Source organism: Propithecus coquereli, unplaced genomic scaffold (genome assembly GCF_000956105.1).
Source record: "Propithecus coquereli isolate 6110/MARCELLA unplaced genomic scaffold, Pcoq_1.0 Scaffold71, whole genome shotgun sequence".
Classification (NCBI taxonomy): Eukaryota; Metazoa; Chordata; class Mammalia; order Primates; family Indriidae; genus Propithecus; species Propithecus coquereli.
Window position 1 is genome coordinate 12,841,255 of NW_012153174.1, and position 19,472 is coordinate 12,860,726.

The window sequence follows — 19,472 nt, forward strand, 5'->3', positions numbered from 1 at the left end:
TAAGCCAGTCCTAGCTATATTCAATTATAATAATACAAGGACATCTAGGAATTTCAATGAAATTTAAGAAATGCTCAAAAGAGTGCTTCATTTTCACTAGGAAAAATCCCCGCCCTGCTACCTTCAGTCATTGGTGTTAGGTGCCATGACAATCTGGAATAGGCACGAATATAATAAGAGTAAAATTGCGAAACCACATGTAAAACCTTCAATGCGAGTTTTTATTTCCAAAAGGAGAGAGGCTATACACTAGAGAGAAAATGCATGGTGAACAGAACTTGCCTATGTAGTGGTGTCTACAGTTATACACGGCTTTACATTTGATTTTTCTATTAAATTGCAAAGGGTGCTGCCCTAATAAGATATAGGCATAGAGATGGACGTTATTTCTAAAGTATCCCTTTTTTCTTCTCAGGAAAATTACAGAAAAAGCCATTACCTCTGAAACCATAAATTTCAGGGGAAAAAAGAGGGAATTTCTATGTCATCTGGAAGTTTTAGCAAAATTATCCTAAATGTGTTGCTCATGACATTATCCTCAGCAGGTATGTTCTTGACAGAACACAGTGCAAGGTGTGTCCAGGAACCCCGAGGAACATAATGTTCTCATTCAGCACACATTTAGGAACAATTCTACTTTCTGCTGAAAGCCACAGAGTAGTATCTTGAGATCTCCATAAGCAAAACACCCTCCTCCCCATAAATACAGAGAATCTGGTAACAGCTATAAAGAGATGCTACAAAAAAACTAGATTCTGCCAACGCTGCAACCTGGGAGCGAGTTAAAGGTTTTGTGACTCATTAACACATGAGTTATGAGCACTGTTAAGGGACAAAGGACTAAATGGGATCTGGGGAGTTGGAAAGAGACCCCACCATGACTGACTTCCAGCAAAAAGTCTCAGCTTCAACTCTTAAAACTCCAGGATATCATTAGTGTGCCTTCAGCAATCCCCTGGCTAGAAGGCAAATCCATTCCTTATTTGCATGTGTACCATTATTTACAGATGAAACTATATACTTTTTCAGTGGTATTCGAGCCACTTTATGTTTCTTGACATCAGGACATGCTTTGTCATAAGATTATTTACCTGAATAGCATGCTAAGAAAAAAACAACAACTAGTTTTTAAGAAATTAAACTGTGTTGAAAATCACCTTTTACATAATTTCATAAATATCGAGATAATGTTCTACTATACATGAACATCAGATACCTCAGGTGTGGGTCCAAGTCACACTTCAGCTGCAGGTCTCACCACATCACCCCATGAAACACGTGTCCACGCAGCGTAACGTGAGCTGGGTGTGAGCCCTGGAAACGGTTCTCATTCTTTTCGAGATTGTTACTGTCATTGTTAACATCTGGATTGGATGCCCCCTGAGCTCTGAAACCAATGTTTTTTTCCTTTTCTTTTTCTCTTAAATAGAGCTTTTGAAACCACATTGCATAGGAAGGCCACAAGATATGGGTGCTGACCTAAATCTAGGTCATCAGAAGAAAAAGGCCTGTTTCTTTGTTCATCCGAGGAACCGAGAGTCAGCCTGGTTTCCGTGTCCTAGAGAACAGTCACGTTTGTTGCTTGGACTTTCCGCCCTCCTTCCCCGCAGCCTTCATGCTTCCACTGACCTGGATCGCCGATGCAGTCTGCATCTTAGGACTTCCAAACATGAGATTTCAAAAAGTTTATTAAAGATTCTCTCTTTTCATCTCAGACTGCAGTGGTAATCTGAGTTAGACCTAGATCGTTGAACTCTTCTCTTCCTGAAGAACCATAAGAAGACATCTCCACGACTAGTCATACTGGCTTATTCATCCCATCCACATCCCTCGTGTAGGCGGGATCCTGAACCGTGTTTCTGACTCTGCTGGTGCTCTGTCGCTCCATCCTCATCTTAATGGGAAAGCAGAAGTCCCTGAAACACCGCTTGAAGTTTTCATCCAGGAAGGCGTAGAGGATGGGGTTCAGGCTGCTGTTGGTGTACCCCAGGGCGATGCAGAAGTAGTAGCTGGAGAGGGCAGCCGTGCTGTGGGAGGTGCTGCCCAGAGCTTCCACCAGGATGAAGATGTGGATGGGGGTCCAGCAGACGATGAAGACCGCCACCACCACCAGCACCAGCCTGGTGATGCGGCGGAGATTGCGATCTTTCTCCCGAGAGCCGGAAAGGAGCCGGACGCTCTTGAGGCGCAGGATCATCAGGGTGTAGCAGACGATGATGATGAGGACGGGGATCACAAAGGCAAAGACGAAGACGCAGATCTTCATGAACAGGTCCCACCAGGAGTAGTCGTCATCCGGGAACTGCAAGGAACACTCGATGACCTCCCCGTCTGCGGCAGTGAACAAGACCATGAAAAGAAAACCTATTATCGCTATGGCCATGGCTGCGAAGTGTTTTAAATGTGAACTTTAAGACTTCTGATTGCAACGGCTCAATGATGGAGAGGTGCTATCACCTGAAGTAGACCACCAGATTAGGCATGAATGCCATTAGATTATATTAACCGTCTTGTCCTTGTGCATAAGGACAAGGATGCTAGAAAGTCGCCATTTATTGGTAACATACACAATAGTGTAGAATAAGTAAGATTAGCTAGCAATATTACTTACCTAGTTGTGGAAGCTGGTTTGACATTGATGGTTTTCAGAGGAGCTAAGTTGTCATTTTATAGCATGGGTACTTATTTGTATTTCCATTTGTTAACAATTCTTCCAGACTTAAGGCTCTGGCAGTTAAAGTTAATGTCTATTTAGTTAATGTAGTAAATGACTAAATATTTCAAATCTAGCCATTGAATTTAACAAAAGCCAACTTCTATGAAAAACATTAACTGGTTTAACAAGAAATTGTTATGTGGGTCAAAAAATGGATATGAAATTTGTCTAAATTTGACCCAGGTACTGTGATTTAATGGACCCAAAGGTGCACATTGTAATCAAGGGCATTACTGAAATGTGAGTAAAACTTTTGGAGGAGGAGAAAGAGGAGGAAGAAAAGGAGAAGGAGGAAGAGAATCATCATTATCATTAGGGGAATTTTGAGTAAATCAGGCACTTTTTTTTTTTCATTTATACCAACATTACTATGTATCTCAGATAAAGCAAATGTCTTTATATGAGAACTTAGAAAACTTTTATTTGCTCTGCTTCTCTCTGCTGGGTAATATTGTCTTGGAGCGACCTTAATACTAGAAAGAGCAGGGACCCAGGATCAGTACCTTTTAAACTACTTTCATGGGAACTCATGAGCAATCTTTTCCCCACGAACCAATCAGCTCACTTTCCCCTCCTGCCCCTGAGTAGTCAATCACTCAGTATAGAACAGAACTCTCTTTCCCCAGATCTTTCCTCACAGATAAAGTAGTCATGAGCAAGACTATGAGTATAATTTTTGTGATAAAAATGTTTTCTTCTGACGTTGGAAAAATCTGCTTCAAAAATAGTCCAAGAACATTTTTAAATAGTGAAAGAGCTATATTAATAATGTTTTCTAAAACATTTTAATGTGATCTTAATCAAATATCCCTTAGTATAACAAAATGCATCTTATTAGAATTCCAATTATACATATGTTAAAATACAAAGGATATAATCATTTGGGTAATTATTAAAGTTGAATATCTTAGAGACCTTCCTTTTATCAATTAAATACCAGATCAAATCTTTGAGGAGTAAATGAAAGCTTCCAGAGTAACTTATAATTTTTGATTCTCTAAAAAGTCTTTGTGCAAAGTGCTATTACTGTGAAGACTATTAGCAAAGGCAACACAGGGCCAATGTTTAATTTGGACATATATATTCAACTCTGAGCATCAGCTTCCTCTTGAACAAATTGTCTTACGTGTAGTAGGAGCCCAGTAAATATCTGATGAATGAGTGAAATAACCAACAACAGTTACTTTTTTTTTTTTTTTTTTTTTGAGACTGAGTCTCACTGTGTTGCCCAGGCTAGAGTATCATGGCGTCATCATAGCTCACAGCAACCTCAAACTCCTAGGCTCAAGCCATCCTCCTGCCTCAGCCTCCCGAGTAGCTGGGACTACAGGCATGTGCCACCATGCCCGGCTGATTTTTTTCTATATGTTTTTAGCTGTCTGATTAATTTCTTTCTATTTTTGGTAGAGATGGAGTCTCGCTCTTGCTCAGGCTGGTCTCAAACTCCTGAGCTCAAACGATCTGCCCGCCTCGGCCTCCCAGAGTGCTAGGATTACAGGCGTGAGCCACTGCACCTGGCCACAACAGCTACTTTTCCAAGACTTTGGGAAACAAACATCCAACTACAAAGTTGGAAAAATCCTCCAGAAAAGTCAGCGAAGCTGCATTTATACCACTGCCGAGGAAAGAGCAGGCGTGCCGTTTTTATCCCATGCTCCTTTTCAGGACAAAGGGGAAATTTTCGTGTTGAATTATCCAGACAATTGCCTCAGTTCCAAAAGTAGTCTTTCTTTTCCTTTTATATGAATATCAGAGGGCCACAGCTCCTGCTGACTCATGTTCCAACGTCTCATGGCTGTCATAATTATAGAGTTAGTTCTAACAGCTAAATTAAAGCTTTTCTTGTGTATATTCATTTTGGTAAGGATAAATCTGTTTCTGTAGCTATTATAATAATTCTTAGCTACTATAATAATAGCAATAGGCAGACTATGAATTCTCCAAAATAAATAACAACACACACATATATACTGCTATATATAAAATATTAGATTCAACATTTTATGTCCATGAAGTGAAAATTTGCTGTATACAAGAGACCTCAGTACTGGATGAATACCAGAACGATGATGGTAGACACAGGAAGAGGCATGACCTGTTACACAGTGCTGGCTGGCATCTGCCGAGCGCTTATTGACACTAGGTGCCGCTTTGCCAGCTTCCCACGCGGCGACTCCTTAGATCTGGAAACGTCCAAGGAGGGCGGGGAACCTGTGGCCTTCTGATTTCAAGATTGTTCTTTTTTAAGCACCAAAGGAGGCAAGAAAAGCTTTATCTTTCTCTGCTGCACCCCTTTTAATGAAAGGATTTGCTCTGTAAAATTTGGATTCAGTCGAAAGGCCGCACTTAACGAGAAGTGCGCAGGCCATGTGTGGCCTTACAGCACAGGTTCCCCACCTAATGTCTCTGAAGTGACACTGCCCGTAAGTGGTGCAGTCAGGATCCTATCCTACGTAGGCTGCAGGTTAAGAATCTGTGCTCTTAACCAAAAGGAAATACTGTCAGCTTGGAAGCATTAGCTGAGACAGGATTTGTCCAGGTGGATGTGATCTGATGCAATCCGTGCCTGATGTGCATTCCACACACACGAGACTGTGAACCACCTGTGCCATTCAGCCCGATTCCCTGCACAGATTATCTAAAATATTCCTCTTGGTCGTCCAAGAGCCTTAGCATGCAGTGTGGTGCAACGCTCCAAAACGAATGCACTAGACAATGAAGACGATCTCGCATCATATAAACAAAACCTGCTTTTGCAAATTAAAAAAAACATAATGGAAGAATGGAGCCTTCCTATAAGACTATTTTAATTTTTTCCCTTTTTTTGCTGCACAAATTAACCTTCTCCTGACACTTGGTAGATCTTTTCTTCCGTTGCATCTTCACACATTCACCTGTAGCAACTCCTTCCAAGAAAAGCCACATCTTCATCTCCCCATTCAAAAGCCTAATTGAAATCTATTTCTTCCAGGATGTCATTTTCTGACCACGATTAGAAGGAATGTGGTGGTTAAGTCTACAAGTGTAACATGAAATATAAAAATCAGTTCTTCATATGCCCTGGGAAAAATCATCTATCTTCCTATATTATTTAGCCCATTCTTCTCACCTTCACAGTGTAGACTCAGCATCTTTTTTTGAATTTGAGTTGTTATGCACAAACACGCAGGCCTTAGAAGAGTTTCTTGCACTTTATTTCTATTTGTTGTAAGAATGAGCAAAATCCTGCATTGATTAATCATATTTTAAAATGTTTATCTGATAGAGAAAGTTGGGCATTTCTTAAAATTAACCAAATATTGCAGCTTGACACCTGCTGTGGCTATGCTAGAAATCCATTTTATAGTTTCAGAGGAAAAGGCATGCTTCATTAACACAATGGGTACATGTCATTACACAGTTCTCCAAGCCCACAGGGTATACAAACCCCAAGATGAGCTCTCATATAAATGATGGACCCCAGGTGATGATGATGTGTCAAGGTGGCTCACTGAGTGTGACAAATGGACCACTCTGTCGGGAGGTTGGTGGTGGGGGAGGCTGTGCATGTGTGGGGTAGGGGTAAATGGGAACTCTCTGTATTTTCTGCTCAATTTTTCTGTGAACCTGCAACTGTAAACTAAAACCTGAATTAAGTCTAAAAACAAAGAATCAAAGTCCGTGTACCATATACCAGATAAGCCATGATGTTAGTGCCAGCCCTTCCACTATGACTGGCAAGTCCTTGCTACACATATTCAGTTACCTGTACTCACAGGTACCACCACCCTCCCTAATCAATCAGAGTTTGCATGGGGTAAAAACTAGTATGTCCAAAATCCAATGGTTCTGCTCATCGGTAAGTACTGTCCATCTGGGAACCCGATCTGAGTGGCCTACGGCCAAATGGAGCTGTTAAGATAGTGAAGTGGAGCTCATCCTTCAAGGGGGAGAGAGCAAACAGCCAGCACATCTACTGATTCGAGTCCCCCATTAGGGAAAGAGAAAAGGAGCAAGAAGGCGTGTCCTGGGGTTCCAGCCTGTATTTTAAAAATGCACATGCCTGTGGTTTCTTTCTTTGTGCCCTCCCCTCTGCATCCCGATAAGCACTTCCAGAGCAGGGGACAGATGGGTGGTACCTGTGTTCTGGCAATGACATTATCCCCTTCCGTGTTTAGAGCTGGAAAGAGATGCTAAATTGTTTTATTTCTCATTTTTCATGGATGCACACACTATATTTCCATTGTCTTTTGGCTTTGCCACTAGATATGTGTCCGACTCACCCCTGAAATAAAAGTTTGTACAATTAGAAGTCACGTTTTTATAAATGCAATGAAAACGACACTCTTACCTTCCCTAACTTTGGTGCCTCCGAGGACGATTGCGGAGATGCCCACAGAGGAGGACAGGAGCCAAATACAGATATTGATGATCTTTGCCTTCAGGGGCGTGCGGAAGTCCAGAGCCTTCACGGGGTGGCACACGGCGATGTAGCGGTCCACGCTCATCATGGTCAGCGTGAAGATGCTGGTGAACATGTTGTAGTAGTCGATGGAAATGACTACCTTGCACAGCACAGCCCCGAAAGGCCAGGAATTCATCAGGTAGACGGTGCTCTGGAAGGGCATGGTGGTCGTAACTAAAGCATCTGCCAAAGCCAGGTTAAATATATAAATGTTGGTCGCCGTCTTCATCTTTGTGTACCTAAAAGACAAGAAACATAGCATTTCTTTCCATCTTCAAGTCAAACGCACGAAGTAAATGTGTTGTGATGGCCTTTGGATTATTGATTTTGCTTCTTCATTCACTTGTTCTTTTTGTGTTCATTGAGTGTCTAACACGCAAAAGGATGATTCTAGACCTCAGAGGTAACAGGAAAAATGGACAAAGATTTCTGACCTTATTGAGCTTTTATTCTAGTGCTTTATTCAAAGAAGTCTAAATAAAAAAATACAAAGAAGATAGCAGAGATAGATAAAAGGTGAATATACCTATAAATCTTTTTGGCAGTATTGCACGTAACAGGTCTTTATTTTGTGGCTGACAATTCATTTTATGTTTATCTAGAGTTGTTTGATTTTACATACTTTTAAAAAAATTTTCTTTCATTTGTGTAAAATAAAAATAGACATTTTCACCTCATAGTCATTAATATTTTGAGAAATCAATCACTGTAATTGTAATGTCACTTGAAAACACAAAATGGTTTTCAATTTTGAAACGTGTCCAGTTGCATTGGCTAAAACACAGTTAGGTTTGCTGACTTTTGTTTGCCAGTGCACCACTAATTTGTCATTTTCAATTGTTTATATAAATAAAGCAGGCGAGTTCTCTTATACATGTCATAGACTGAGCATAGTCTGCCATGGTAGGTGAGAAAGAATTCTGTCTTTCTTTAATCTTGAGAGATTTTTAAAGCACATAGTTTGTTTCATCTTCCAATGGAGGGAACAGTAATTTTCAAGGTAGGTCAGAAAGATTGCCTTTAGGCCTGAATTATTCTTTGATCGTAACACAAAGTTTAGAACAATTTCATTTTCAACTAAAATTGAATTAAGAGGGTTGTTTTGCTTAGAGAATGCCTCCTCAAAAATCTGTAGAGCATTGCATGTTCCAAACTATATCATCAGGTTTTCAGAGGCTGCAAGCTAAAGTATGTTGGGAAAATCCATATGTTAATTACTTCTACACACCTCAGACTTGTAGACCTCCTCACAATTCATGCGTGGCCCATTGAGTACATAAATTTTCACACGACAAACATCTTTTAACATTCAGCGACACAACAGCCCTGGCTCCTCTTGGAGGCAGTGTGGTCTGATGTGAAGCCGGATAGTCTCAGTCTGAACTCGGTGTATGACTTACCTGAGTTTCAGTTCCTGCTAAATAAGAACTCGCAGGACATGAGACAAGGGCCTAGACCTGCCGCACAGAATCGCACCTCACCCTCAGCGCCCACTGCCATTCCTCCCTGCTCCTCTCCGTAGGCAGTGCTGGGTTTGGGTTTCCGTGGGAAGACATTGCAAAAACGGGTACTGGAGATGGCATCTGTTTGTTTCCATTTTGATGTTCTGTTAACTAAACAGTCATTTAATCTGGAGAGTGACAAGTTTATTTAAAATATGTTTTTCCTTTACACTTTTTACTCAAATATTATTAAATGACCCGTAAGTTTAAGAAAGTGATTAAATATGTCTGGTTAAGTGCTCATAGCACAGGCTTTATAAAAACACACATCACTCAGCAAGTACAGTGACTGAGAGTGAGCCGGACGTTTCTAATGAAAAAGACTGAAATGCTATCTATTTAGATATTTTCTTTAATGTATGGTTTTATGTTTGAAAACAATGCATCTCACAAACCCATCTTCTACTCTTCCAACTCCCCGCCCCCCCCTACCCAATAAAAAAAAAAAAAAAAAAGTCCCTGATAATAGCAAAGATTCTGGCAGGCAATATCTCTGAAGCCTCCTCTTGTATTCTGTGGCCCTGATAATCTCCTCTTTCTTTATGAAGTCAGACCTCTGCCTTAGGAAATCAGACAAACCTGAGTTTGGGTTTTTATTTCTCTCTCCAGCTATACTCTAGAGAGGTCACTAACCACCCTGAGCCCCAGATTCCCCAACCATAAAATGGAAAATATTACGCTTATCTCATAGGGTCCCAGAGAAAATGAATGAAATGCACCTGACACAGAGAAATGTGTGTCTACTTTCTGTTCCTCGACTCCTCTTTCCCCTCTTATGTGGGTAGAAGCCACCAGCGACCACAGGAAGCAGAGAGGCATGTAGTTTCTAGGTGACACCCACAGTCATATTTATACAATCCGGCTTGAATATAAAAGATGCAAACACAAATGGAGTCTGGTACCTTACATGCTGGAAGAACAGGAATTGGAATGATACATAAATTATCATAAAATATAACATGCACCTTTAAGTAATCATACGGTGTAGAGTGATAGCTTACTTTTAGCTTTTGAAAATATTTATAACCAACAAATGTATGAAATTACATAAGGCTTGAACTTACAAAGAACTCAAATCCTGTCATCAGAACTCAGAATAATGCGAGGTAAGCACGGGCACTGATCACAACAACCACTTATTTCTAAGGCTTCCAGTGTCAGACACTCTGCCGCCACTTCCACGTGCTTGGTCTCACTTAGTCCTCAGGGTACCTCCACGTGGCGGGCACCAGTATTCCTGGTCATAGATGAGGAAGCTAAGAATCCCAGGATTTTCTCTAACATTCTCAAAGTGCTATGACCATAACAGGCATGGCGGAAATTCAAACCCAGGGGTTTGCTCTCCATTCCTGCATTCCTGCAACTCCTTAGCACTTGATGATTTACAAAGTCCAGTGTTTTGACTTCCATGTATCTTGCTTAATTCTCACAACTGCTGCCCTCCAGTTTCCCCGGGAGACTTCGTCCGCGCTCTCACGCAGCTGCACGGAGTCGGACCCAGGTGGGTTAAGCGATGCGTCCAGCGAGGCAGAGGCGGGACCGAGCAGGGGGTGTGAGCGAGGGGGGCGCCTCTTCCCCTTCTCCCCAGGTCCTGGGAGACGCGTGCTCACACACCGACAACGCCGCAAGGGCGGAGCTCCCAGGTGCGGTTGAAAGTAAAGAATCCACGTGCGTTCAACGTGTATTTGCGGGTAGTCCGCGGTGTGCTGGGCCGCCTGGATTCCGCGGACGTGTGACTCCAAGGGGAGGCCCTGGCCCTCAGAGGCAGCGCGGCCGAGCACGGGCGTTGTCTGCATTTAACCAGCGGAACATTCGCCAGTCCTTCCATCCATTGCAGGTCCACTGGTGGAAAAACAAGCAGGCTTTCTTCTTATGACAGGATAAGAAACTATTCTCCATCTCGCCCACACCGCCTTGCGAAAATTCACAAGCATTGCGGGCAAAACGGCAGCATCGGGTGGAGGGTTTGGCTTGTGTGGAAAGGCCGGGGGAGGCTGGCGGCGGTGGCCGCGCTCTCGCCACGCACAGGGAGCGTGCGCGGGAAAAGAGCAAGGCCCGCGCCGTCCTCGCTAAACCCGACGGCATCTCAAGCCCGGAAACGCCAGCACCGCGCAGGACCGGCGCGAGGCGCAGCCAGCGAAGCGGGCCAGCCGGGACGCCGGGCCGGGCGGAGGGCGGAGGGTGTTCCGGAGAGTTAGGAATGCTCCCGGGACAGCCTGACCCGAGGCCACCCTCCGTGCCTCCTTCCAGAGGCCTCAGGGCGCTTCTACTCGGCAGCCCGGCGCTGTGCGATGGGGACGGGCCAAAGTCACCTGCCGAGACGGATGTCACCAGGCAGAGCTTCTGGGAGAACGTGACACTCGTCAGGCTGGAAACGAGGCACCCACGGGAGGGACGCTGCCCTGGTGACACAGCGGTCTCGGGGCTCCTCCGTCCCGCGCACCTGCTGCTCGGGCCCCCGGGAGAACCACTGGGCCGGCAGCGCCCTTTGCTGCTGAGGAGCGTTGCCTAAGTCTGTTTTTGTTTTGTGAACTTCAGTGATGTTTCTTTAGCGAGCAACCGCTTTTCGCCTTCACGACGGTACAAAAACCTTTAATTCTGGTGACTGATCGCCATGTTCCTTCAACACCAGCCCACTTTCAGCATTATTGGTGCCAGCCGTTTTGCGCCTTGACCCCAATTGCCCCCCATGCTGACACACTCGCCCTCTCCCCTCTCCGGTCTCGCACACACTGCCTCCCTGTCCCCACCCCTGCACTGTCCCCGCCCGTGTCTGGGCGCCTGCCACGTAGGCAGCAACGCTGCGCTTGGAGCGCGGCTGGAGAGTTCCAGGAGCAGGCGCGGCCCTGCGGGTCTCTCAGCCTCGTGGAGTCCGGCATGCGGTGACCCGCAGACACACGGCGGGGAAAGGTCCGTCTGCGGCGGGGGAATCAGGGCTGAGGAGAGAATTTGCAGGGCCTGGAGCTCCGAGGAAGACGTGGACAGAGAGGAGCCTCCCAGCCAGCGTCCGTGCGGGGCGGCGAGGAAACGATCTCCTGGCTCAGGGCTCCTGCCGGGACGTCGGGGCGGCTGGGGTGGGAACGGGCTGTCGGGCCGCAGAGGACCTGAGCACCGGAAGTCCTTTTAAGCATTCGCTGATTCCTCATTATGGGACAGACACCGTTTTAGGAGCTTCGTATTGTCTGAGAAAGCCGTCGTGGTGACTAAACTGAGACGCGCCCCAGATGACTGCGCACCGGCGCTGGTCCTTGGACACCCGGGAACGCGGGTCTCCGGCGCCCTCCCGTCAGGGTGCAGCCCGCAAGCTCCTGTTGCCCCCATTTTTTTTAAAGAGGAAAAGTCTGAGAAAAAGTCTTACAAATATTCTCCACGTTTCTCAGGGGTTCTCAGAAGCTACATGTAATAAGTGAAGGCACTCAGGGCCGTCTTATTCCAAAGCTTCTTAAGGAGTTAGGTATTTTATCAGAGAAATAAATTCTGTCACTTCCTGCGGCTAAGATGGAACAGCATTCTGAAGGGTGAGGTCAAGTATGCATCGTGAGGGCAGCAAACATTTAACACGAGGAAACAGGGCACAGCCCGGAGGGAACACCGTAATGAAACACTGAATACTGCCCCTCCGTGGACAAAACATCGTCATGTATGTGCTGTGCCTGAGTTTTTCCACAGGCCCATTTTTGGGGGGGTGAGGAAACTGAGTTAAGAGCAAGTAGGTGACTTGCCTAAAACCACAAGCTAGAGGTTTATCAAATCATTATGTTGTATGCCTTAAATATATGCAAGTTGTATTTGTCAATTATACCTCCATAAAGCTTGAGGGGACAAAGAACGAACCTGATGCTAATCATGGACTCTGGTGACGCCAATGCGCAGGCGTCGGTTACGTCCCATGGGCCACTCTGGGGCATCGGGTAACCGGGAGAGCCACACTCGTGTGGGGCAGGGTGGGCATGTGGGAACTCTGTGCTTTCTGTTCAGTTCTTCTGTGAACCTAAAACTGCTTTTTAAAAAGTCTATTTACAAAATAAATAAAATGCCGAGGAACGATCATTGCACTGACGTGACTTCTCAGCAGAGGCTATTTGAAAACATAATCGGTTTGTGTCATTAAATTCTCCAAATATCTTCAGTTCACCTCAATGAAATTAAGATGCCGTATGGCCTTCTGGATTATTTACTACTGAAATTGCAGTTCTTCACTAAAGGGCAGTAGTTTATTAACTTTAAAAGAGAAGGGAAATTCAGTCGTTGTTTGTCAAATGATCTGACTTAATAATCCCCTCAGTCATAGCTCACTGTAACCTTGAACTCCGGGCCTCAGGCATCCTCCTACCTCAGCCTCCCAGGTAGCTAAGCACTACAGGCCTGCCACCATGCTCCACTTATATTTTTGTTTTTTTGTTGAGATGGGGTCTCACTATGTTGCCCTGGCTGATCTTCAGTGATCCTCCCACCTTGGCCTCCCAAAGTGTTGGGATTATAGGCATGAATCACCATGCCCAGCCCAGTCTGTAGTATTTTAAAGGTAGCATAATCATATAGGAGCCAGGCCCTTGCAGTTCTCCAAAATTACTCTTCCACATGCAAAGAGCAAAAGCTGTAAAGAGAACAGAGAAGGCATGTGCCCCCTGTTCCACGCTGCTGCACCGCGGTCACATGTGGGCAGCTATGCATAGCCAGGAATGGCAGGCCTGCAGCCCCACTGTGCCCCAGTGGGCTGTCCCTGCAGGGCAGTGGCAAGGAAAGAAGAGGAGTGGTCAAGTAACGACTTCGCAGGAGTAGCCAGCGCCCCAGGAACTGCTCAGCTTCCCCTCTCCGTAGACACGGTGGCGTGGTGACACGCCCTCCCAACTCCCAGAATGAAGGTTCTAGTGCATTCAGCTGCACATGTAGGGTGAGTGCTTATCATGCCCAACAGCACCCAGTAGAAAACCGTACATTGCCAACAACTGGTGTGCTGTTTCTTGTTGCACAACTACCTGTACACCCAGAAGTGTACACATACTTAAAGTTATTTTTTCTATTTTTATACAGAAAACTGATCTAGCTGGAGTCAAACCACAGAGCACGGGCAAGGAATGCCCCTCCTGCTCTGTCCGCTGTCAGATGAAGAGACTTCTCCACTGGGTGGGCAGCAACTCGGTGAGGCAGAGAGAGCTGAGAGAGGTTTCAAAGTTACACAGACTGGGGCTCTGGTATTGGATTGATCATTTAGCAATTGTGTGTCCTTGGACATCTTTGTAGTTTATTTCCTCATCGGAAAACAAGCTATTGTGAATTTAAATAAGTTAATACTGAACAGGAGCTCAGACAATTGTTCCTATTGCTACGACTGATCTCCACCTGCCCGTAACTCCGGCCATTCTGCATCTGAAAGCTCCCCTGCCCAGCTTGGGACCAATTGCTTTGGAATCTCTCATGCTTTTTTTCTTGCCTTCCATTGGCATTTCAGCTTGCTTGGCCAGTCATGAGGGTAAGTGTTCAACAAACGAACAAACAAAACTACCACAAGCCTTTTCAATATTGTCCCCACTCCTAAAATCTATTCTTCTTACACAGGTCTTACGTCAGTCCTTATATAAGACAAAAACTAGCATACCCTCCACAAAAAGGGAGGAGAACTACTGGCTAATTTTTCTGTTAAAGAATAAACAAATGTTCCTCTAAAATCGTCTCTTGTTAACACAGTTCTAAGCCTATATTACTTGCACCACTGAAACCACGTAAGCCAAACCGTAGAAAAGCATCTGTCCTCCAGCCATACAATTTGAGGTTTTCAGCTGAGCACAGAGCCTCCCGGGGCAGCAACAGTTAAGTGCATCCTAAAGTTAATCTGGAATTAAGGAGGCAGCAACGGCACAGTTCCACGTGAAGATTTTCCTGCTCGAGGGATAGAGCTGAGTCACTCATGGAGAGAAGCTTTTCCTTCCTAGTGGAAACCAAATTCCTCTCGAATCATCTCTGAGACAGGCACCTGGAAAAACTTTAAAGTCAACACAATTGAGACATGGTTTTGATGGCCACACAGTTTTGCCTGGAGTCTATTACAAGTTTAGGAGCTCTATACCTGATCATTAAGTTGGTTTTCTTTCCTGATTTGCTTTCTTTCTCTCTTACCTCCCCCCTCCCTCCCCTCTTCTCCCTTTTTCTTTCTTCAGCTGTTCAGCTGTTTAGTCTCTGATCCCTGAAATGGTCCACAGGCTTTGGACTCCACCTGCAATTGCACATTCCTCAGGGAAGAAAATAATTTTAGCTAATCCATATAAGCAGTTTCAATGAAACCAATTCTCTTTTTTAAGAGGTTGTCAAATATATACAAATTACTTTGAGAAATGAAAGGTAGGCTCTTGAAAATAATCCTGAAGTTATTTCTGCTATGTTTGTATTAAAGGAAATATTTTTATGCTGATTCTAAGATAGGATTCAAAAAAGTTAGAATATACTATTTTAATCAAAGGCTAAGACTGATGTCCCATAGGGAGCAGCAAATGTTAAACTCTACAAGTAGCTCATTGTTCCTCTGCCCGTTTTTAATGCTTCCTACCTGTGATTTGGTGATACTATCTAAGGTAGGCCTTGTTGACACTTGTGAGAATATGGACTACGTATGGGCATACAACAGCAGAGATTACAGTGGGTATTTGGAGGAGGAGCAAGAAATCTGAGACGGAAGAGACAGGGACTTTGGCAGACACTCTGACTGTGTTACTCCATTCCTTCTCGCAGTTCTCCAATCCAGGACAGCCACACAGTTTTAATGAAATTGAGACAAGTTCAACCAGGGGGCCCAGACTGGCTCAGGGGTGACCTGAGGGAGTCAGTACAAGCCATGTAACCTAAGATGGTCCAAGCAGGGTGAGGCATGAAACTTCTGTTCAATGGCTTGGGGAAGAAATGCTCTGTCCCCCTATTTATAAGCAAGGAAATAGGTATCATCATAAGGATCAAACTCTGTGCCTAGCAAGCACGAGTAAGTTGGCTGCCTTTGGTGAAGAAATCTGAGTTCAGGAAATGTAACAATTTCCATCGTACTTTTGTGGTTTTGTTTTCCTTTAATCCCCTTATAAAGTTAATCCTTTTGGGAAATTTCAACACTGTCAGGGCAAAAGTCTTCCAGTCTCAGGGCAAGATCAGGAGAGATTATGGTAGCAACAAATTAAAGAGAAAAGGAAGAAGCAAAACTCAAAACCAAGGATCAAAGAATTTTCTGACTCTTGCTATTTTCTCTTAATGAATGTTTCTTTGTTTATCCTTACAATTAATTTATAAAGAAATACACATTTATAGGAGTAAAATTTTTCTTTAAACAAAAAGAGAAATATACATAATTACTGTGAAAATTGAAGCTTGAGGAGAGTGTTCTCTTAAGGAGAACAGAAAGGATGGGCGGTGTTGTGGGTCAAACTCTGTGCCCCCGACATCCGTGTGTTGCCCTAAGCCCCCAGTAACTCTGAATGTGACAGAACACATCCCTCAGGATCCAAGGGGATTGATTCCAGGACCCCCCATGGATACCAAAGTCCACAGAGGCTCAAGTACCTGATATAAAATGGTGTAGTATTTGCATATAACTTACGCAAATCCTCCTGTATACTTTAAATCATCGCTAGATTACTTATAATTCTAAGATAATGTAAATGCTTTGTAAATTGTTACACTATATTGTTTAGGGAATAATGACAAGAAAAAAGTCTCTACATGTTCACTACAGATTTTTTTGGAATCTTTTCCTTCCATGGTTGGTTGAATCCATGGACGTGGAACCTACACATACGGGGGGCCAATTGTACTTGGAGATTGGGCCTTTAAAGAGATATTAATAGTTCAGGCAAAATGAGGTCACATCAGTGGGCCCTAATCCAACATGACTGGCGTCCTTATAAGAGGAGGAGATTAGGACACATATGTACAAAGAGGGCTACATGAAGGCACAGGGAGAGGACGGCCATCTGCAAGCCAAGGAGAGGGGCCTCAGGGGAATGAAGTCCTGCTGACACCTTGATCTTGGACGCCTGGCCTCCAGAACTGTGAGATAATAAATTACGGTCGTTTAAGCCACCCAGTCTGTGGTGCTTGGTGATGGCAGCCCCAGCAAACCAATGCACACAGAAGCTGTAGAAACCTGAGGTGCCCGTGAGATCATTTGGAAGGAAGGAGGCTAACTGAGTTTGTAGACAGGGATGGAGACCTGGGAGAGAGAGAGAAAGATTTAGGATTTGTCAGAACGTACGTGACAGTTATGGCCACAAGAATGGATGAAACCACTGAACAGGAATGCGATGGTGAGTGTGATGTGACACCCTGGCCAGGACACAGTACCCAGGTCTTCAAACACTCCCCTAGGTGCTGCTGTGCAGGTGTTTTGTAGATGCGATTAAAGTCCATGAATCAGTTGACTTTAAGCAAGGGAGACCATCGTAGACAGGCTGGGTGGGCCTGGTCCCGTCAATGGAAGGCGGTAAGAGCAGAGTGGGGGCTTCCCGAGGAAGAAGACATTCCATTCCCCATTCCACTGGGGCAGCAGCTTGCCCCAGCTGACTCCCTGCCTAGCAGCCCCCATCACGTAGCCAATTCCTTGGGAGAAGTCCCTCAGCATGGAGGGACCTCTCTGGTTGAACCTTGACCAACACAGAGAACAGGCAAAGTGAGGACGGAAGAGAGCTGAGAAGACTCTGGAAAATATGATCATTTAGGAAACACCAGAGGAAGAGGAATCTGTGAAGGGGACCAAAGAGAAACCCAGAGGATGCAGGGGGAAGCCCAGGAGAGGGTGATGTCTGAGAAAGTCCGGGGCCTAGGATCGGTCAAGCCAGCCAAACCCTCCACGGAAGCCAAGCGACAGCCGGCCTGAAAGGAGCGTGTGAAGCGTGAGCACTGCGGCTTGGTAAGGTAGCCTCAGGGAGGAAGCCCATGTGCATGGCCCAGAGGAACAGCTGGAAGACAAGGGAATAGAGATGAGGGATGATTCCGCCAAGAATGTACAAGAAAGGTACCTACCCACGATGGACAAGAAGGTGAAAAGGCATTAGCTAAGGGAAGTCAGAAAAATGAAAGGTTGCTGGATATTGGGTCATCGATTATAATGTAAGATGACAGATGTCCATGCACTCAAGAGCCAGTGGAGAGGGAGAGATTGCAATCAGGTAGAAAGGAGATAGCTGAGATGGCAGCCACCCCAGGAGGCAATGAGATTTGAAACCAAGAGCAGGGATTAGCCTTGGAGAGAAGGAAGGAAACTCTTCCCCAGAGATGGAACAGAATGAGTGCAGGGCGGCTACCAATGTGCGTGTGTGGAGAAGGGGCATTCCCAGGGCCTGGGCTCCAGGGTCCCAGAGAACTACTGGGTAAGACCATTAACTGAACATGAAAAGAACACGGTCATGTGGGGCGTGGGGGGAATCTGTGCAGATTAAAATTCATTTTTTTTATGGGAAATGGGAGAAAAATTGGTTCTTTCTGAAAAATAGGATAGGGACATAGAGAAACCTGTAGGCAGGACTGGAGTCAGATACACTTGCAGGCAGTGACTTGGCCTTGACAAAGATGAAATTGATCTTATCCAACAGCATTCAGCTGGCCGGGTATCGGAATAAGGAAGGTAGGTTATTGGTTCGATCAAGGGTTAAGGCTTTGGTGGCAGGCAGTGGCAGAAGTACAAGGAGGCAGGACAGTTGAGTGTATTGGCAGGACAGAGGCTGAAGGGACAGCTCATGGAGTCTAGGCTGGAGAAGAGAAAAAGAGACAGTCCAGGTAAAATGAAGGACCTCCAGGGAAAAAGGATCCAGATGTCTGTGGAAGTGGCGTAGCGGGAAACACAGAGAGTGTAAGAGCATGGGGTCTGTGGTCAGGCTGCTGGGGCCATCCTGGCCCCAAGGTGTGACCTTAGTTTATTTATTCTTTCTTTGCTTTAATTTCCTCATCTGTTAAATGGGTATGGTAATAATATACCTATCATTGTGAAGATTAAATAATTCACATGAAGTAGGTAGCTTCACCTGTGTGTCACATATTAAATTTGCTGATTAAATTTTAGTCATCTTTGTTAAGGGGGGAGAGGGCCATGTGTGGGGGAAGTCGTGGTGGGAGTGGGAGGACGGATGTTAAGGTGTAGGAGGGCTGCCTGGCAAGGCCCGGGATGCAGGCATCACAGTGTTCATCGAGGGTGGCCGGCACAGGAGGAAGTCAAGAGACCATGGGATTAGGATCCTGAGCACAACACCCACAGGCACACCCAAGGGCCACAGACCCCAAGCCTGGTGAGAGGGGCGGCTGGGGCGCTGAAATTGTAAGGTCTTCGCAGTGAAAGGTTAATGTGCCCTCATGTGAAGGGGTTATGGCAGTTGGTACACATTAAACGATGAGAACCCTTGAAACCTTAAATATCTTCGGAAAATACTGGGCAGCATTCCAGGCACCCAAGGTGGAAAAAGCTACTTGAAAGGCAGGCCTGAAAGTAGTCAAAACTTTTTCCTCCAACTTTCCCCCTAGGCCTGAGCTGGCCCACCTAGATGCACCACCTGAGCGCCTAAATTCCATCTCTAGAATGATTTTCTACAAGATGGAGCTATGCTAGGACCCTTTTCCAAGTATAATATTTTAGAAGAGTGTCCTTCTCAAAAGTAATCCTCAAGCAAAGTTGGCCAGCCCCTAACTGCATCAGAACAGCTGGCGTGGCTGGCAGGCTCCGCTCTGCATCTGGCTCTGACGTGCAAACCGCGGCCCGCCGTGTGCTGCCCTCTCCAATCTTCAATCCCTTCTTCTCCTGAGCTAAACAATCCTAAATCCATAAACTTTTTTTTTTTTTTTTTTT

General features: G+C 45.1%; 1 protein-coding gene across 2 annotated transcripts in view; it reads right to left on the reverse strand.

The window, feature by feature from the left end:
* Positions 1-1,705: 1,705 nt before the first annotated feature.
* Positions 1,706-19,472, reverse strand: part of OPRK1 (opioid receptor, kappa 1) — a 20,708-nt gene continuing 2,941 nt past the window's right edge. Inside the window, exons 2-3 of one of the 2 annotated variants that reach the window (XM_012661400.1) lie at positions 7,047-7,399; positions 1,706-2,331 (exon numbers count right to left, since the gene is read on the reverse strand). In XM_012661400.1, coding sequence (XP_012516854.1) covers positions 1,799-2,331; positions 7,047-7,399 — 886 coding nt within the window. In that variant the 3' untranslated portion in view covers positions 1,706-1,798. Of the gene's footprint in view, positions 2,332-7,035; positions 7,400-19,472 lie in introns of both variants that reach the window. The other variant, XM_012661401.1, reaches the window with a different exon arrangement.